Raw genomic sequence first — 4,340 nt, forward strand, 5'->3', positions numbered from 1 at the left:
CCATATTTCCACGTCGACAGCCAAACCGAATATTTACGGTTCCAATGTCATGCTCTGTATTTGGTGTGACCAGTTCGGCGTAGTGTATTATGAGCTGTTAAAACCGACTGAAACAATCACAGGCGATCGGTATCGAACGCTATTGATACGTTTGAGCCGAGCATTGAAAGACAAACGGCCGCAATACAACGAGAGACACGATAAAGTGATTTTGCAGCATGACAATGCTCGACTCCATGTTGCGAAAGTAATCAAGATATACTTGAAAACGTTGAAATGGGAAGTCCTATTCCATCCGCCGTATTCTCCAGACGTTGCTCCCTCTGAGTATCACTTGTTTCGATCAATGGCACACGGCCTGGCTGACCAATACTTCTGGTCTTATGAAGAAGTAAAAAATTGGATCGATTTGTGGATCGCCTCAAAAGATGACCAGTTTTTCCGACGCGGGATTCGTACGTTGCCCGAAAGATGGGAGAAAGTAGTGGCCAGCGATGGACAATACTTTGAATCAAAATGTATAACCAGTTTTTTACAATAAAGCCTCGAATTTCGGAAAAAAACGGCGGATGCAAAGCTGTACACTTAATAATTTTGATAAAATTTTAATAAAATCTCATAATAGTTTTCAAAATAGTAGATTATTTTTCTATTTAGTTTAACAAGTTCTATTTGCATATAAGAGGCTAGGTATTTAAGTATCCAGAATGAGGAGGGCGTACTAAGTGACGGCGGGACGCCATGCGTTCGAGATCTGCGTATCTTTTCGTTCCAGAGAGAAAAAAATATCGAGAGCGCGGTTTTGCTAAGCCGGGACTCGAACCTGGGTTTTTCGCTTGCCGGGCGACTGCTTTAAACCACTGAGCTACCTGACGCTCTATGCTCACGACACTCTCCTCTCCTTAACGCTTAGAGATGCCGTTCGGAAGCGACATCTCTGGCATCATCCCGAGCGTACGGCGACTACAGAGAGAAACAATGCTATTGTACCAAATGGTACAGCTGTCAGTCTCTCAAAGTCAAAGGTTGCTATCTTTTAAGACTTGCTGTTCATGTATGCCCGTCTCCACCGATGCCCCTCCTCATCCGGTGCAAATAACACAAATAAGGCTCGGGGTCGACACCAATTTTATAACCAGAATCCCTTGTCTATTTATCTCTTTAGCTAATCTATTTAACAACATCTATTTAACAACATAAATTAAATCTGAATATTAAATAAGGAACAAATAAGAAAGGGCAAATGAAATATTTTTAATAATTACCATAAAAAGCTTATTTATTAACTTACAGTAACTAGTAAAAATCCATAGAGACTAAATAATGTACCAAAATAGATGAACAATCCGAGAAGCATCAATGTAAATGTATTTTCGATTATGTTAATACATCTATAATAAATAGAATCCATTAAACATAATAAAAATGAAAAAATATATGTAAATAAAATAAAGTAGTTTCACTATATTGCCTGTATTTAAGAAAGTATGAATATGACATTTTTATAACTTTAGGTCTCAAAAGGATGCTAACTACTGGAAATATGTATCCGTATACGAATCGCACAACTTTTTTAATTTCACTGTCACTATGAAGTAATGATGATTCATTGAGAAATAATAATGGAATATTATGTACAAAACCTGTTAAGCCGTACGTGATCCGTTATAACGTCCGCCAAAACACGATCAAAATTTGAGCTGTCACCAAGGCCTAACAATCGTCCTTTAAGGTTTTCCAGCTGACCACATACGTGAAAAACTAGTAATCCGAAGAAACTATCGATAGCAGTATAACCTATAGCGGCTATCATAAGAGTAATACCCTGTGCAAAGAAAGTGAGCTCGAAGTACGGACTTACGTCCGTGTCGTAGAAGTAGTATGTCTGCAGAGGCAATGGTTTGTCCGAATCGGTTACATTCGTAATGTATCTCATGGTAATTCCAAAGCACGGAAGGATAAATAGTAAAATAAATGACATAAACATTACGACAAATCCACCGATGATAATCATACGAGGAATTCGCGCGCATTTTAACATGACTCTGCGCTCCTCTTCAGACTTCAGTTTCAGCCAGTCTTTGGTGATCATATACACGATTGGCGCGAGAGCTTAAAGGGCATATCAAGAAAAGCAACATGAATAAGGTGTACTGAAAAATTAAATTGTTGTATAATTAAAGCAATACAAAATTTATGCAATTACAAAATAAATAATTATTGCGGAATAATAAAAATTTATTGGTAAACGCATTATTTTTATGAATTATAGTTTACGGTCAAGTACTCATAAGTATGCCGCCCAATTTTTTACGGACAAAAATTATAAGTCCACCTTGAACTTAATTTAAAGTTCATAGTAATTGAATATAACGTAAAAATGCCGAATAGAGGATCACCCTCCAATGATCTTGATGATAACATATATTATCAAGAACATCTTCCTGAGTAACAATCAAGAGGTTTTAACCGTCGTTAATTGTTTATTAAAAAGTTATTAACAAAAAAGTTTAATCAATAATACGTAATTATTACAACAGTGTGTACATTCAATAAGTTTAAATCAATATATGTATGTAAAATAGTACATATATATGAGCGGGGGAGGGGATCCGCCCCTCCCTTCACACCCTCTCTCCAAAAAACTAACCTTAACCTAACCTATCTACTGAAGTATGGTAAAAAATATGCATATACTGTTTGCGCATATTATACGTGTACTATTTACCATATTTTAATAGATGAGTTAAGTAAGGGTTAGGTTTTCTGGGGAAGGGGTGCGGGGGAAAAGCCGAAGTCCCTCCCCCGTGCATATACGTGTACTGTTTACCATATTTTAAGGTAGTTAGCTCAAAAATAATGAGAAGTCACAGATCTTCTTGAAACTTGTAGCAAAATTAATTTAAGTATTAATACGTATGTCTGTTAAATATGGGTTCAATTAACCGTATAGTTTCCAAGAAATTATCGTTTATAGTTTACTCTTTTTCTCGATATCTTACATGGCGCTGACGTACAAAGAGTAACACGTAAACGCGCATTTGTTGCAAATGCCTATACCATAAGGATTAATACGAAAATGTGGGCAAAATTAATTGAATACTTACAGAAGTACATACTTCAGTCTCAGCGAAATTGACCGTACATTATTAGCGTATGATTAATCAGCAAAAATAAGTTTGACTTTTGCTTTTTTGTTCGCAACCATGCTTTGCAGATGTGGCAACGTTGTATTACTTGGCGTCGCATAGCGCTAATAGAGATGCGACGTTGCCACGATCTATAGTTCCGCGACTACAACGCATACCCTTATGAAATATCATACTAAGAATAATTGATAATTTTTTATTTTCAGTATTAAAAATACTGGATAATAAGTAATTATCAATGATTCTTAATATGATACTTCTATAAGGGTACTGTTTCTTTTTCTATAATTTCATTTATTTTATCGATTTTTACTATTCTAAGAGAACCAATAATGTTTAAAAATCTGTTTTTCACTTTTGCTTAAAAGAATTCATCGGTTGTTGAACCTTTTATTTAAAATCTAATTTTAACTACCACAGTTTGGAAACAACTACCTTAATATAGGGTTAGGTTAGGGTTAGATTTTCTGGAGAGGGAGTGCGGAGGGAGGAGCGGAGACCTTTTCCCGCGTATACACGTGTACTGTTTACCATATTTCAATATTTGGGTTAGGGTTAGGTTTTTTGGGGAAGCAGTGTAAGGGGAGGGGCAGCGCCCCTTCCCCGCGCATATATGAGCATGTACTGTTTACCATATTTCAATGTTTATTATCACCATATTTATGTTTATTTTAGAAAATCTGTCACACTGACAATATGTCTGTCTCTAGACATGTGACTGGGGGGTTATGCCTCCTAGACCCCCGCACTGCGCCGGAGGGAGGGAGCCGCAGTCTATTAGGCTTAAGCTGTAAACAAAAAGTTATAAACAAAAGAAATTTCACAATTACGGTTTGTGCACACTGTACATATGAAATGTATATACCTTAGAAATGTTGTGAAAAAAGATATATTCTCTAAAGAGTGAGAATTTCTTATAAAAGACTTGCCCCTCCTCTTCGCCGCGGTGCGGCGAGTCTGGGCGGCGAAGCCCTCCAGTCGCACAGCCAGGAACAAGCATCTTTTACCATATTTCAATGTATACTATGTACTACACTTACGCGTTCCGTTTATAAAACTTTTATTTTCAATAACTTTTTAATAAACAACGAGCGACAGTTAAAAAACCTTTTTATTGTGACTTAAAAAGGTCAATTCTATAATATATATCAACATCAAGACTGTTGGAGAGTAGTTCCCTATTCGGCAGTT

At 36.5% G+C, this 4,340-nt stretch overlaps 1 protein-coding gene across 1 annotated transcript; it reads right to left on the reverse strand.

Moving 5' to 3' along the window:
• Window positions 1–1,630: 1,630 nt before the first annotated feature.
• Window positions 1,631–2,113, reverse strand: LOC116850719. Its single transcript, XM_032829324.1, has one exon. It carries the CDS (start codon window positions 2,090–2,092, stop codon window positions 1,631–1,633), a length of 462 nt encoding a protein of 153 aa, XP_032685215.1. The 5' UTR covers window positions 2,093–2,113.
• Window positions 2,114–4,340: the final 2,227 nt, after the last annotated feature.

Source organism: Odontomachus brunneus, unplaced genomic scaffold (genome assembly GCF_010583005.1).
Source record: "Odontomachus brunneus isolate Ranch 3 - 2012 unplaced genomic scaffold, Obru_v1 Obru_scaffold_153, whole genome shotgun sequence".
In the NCBI taxonomy this organism is placed as follows: domain Eukaryota; kingdom Metazoa; phylum Arthropoda; class Insecta; order Hymenoptera; family Formicidae; genus Odontomachus; species Odontomachus brunneus.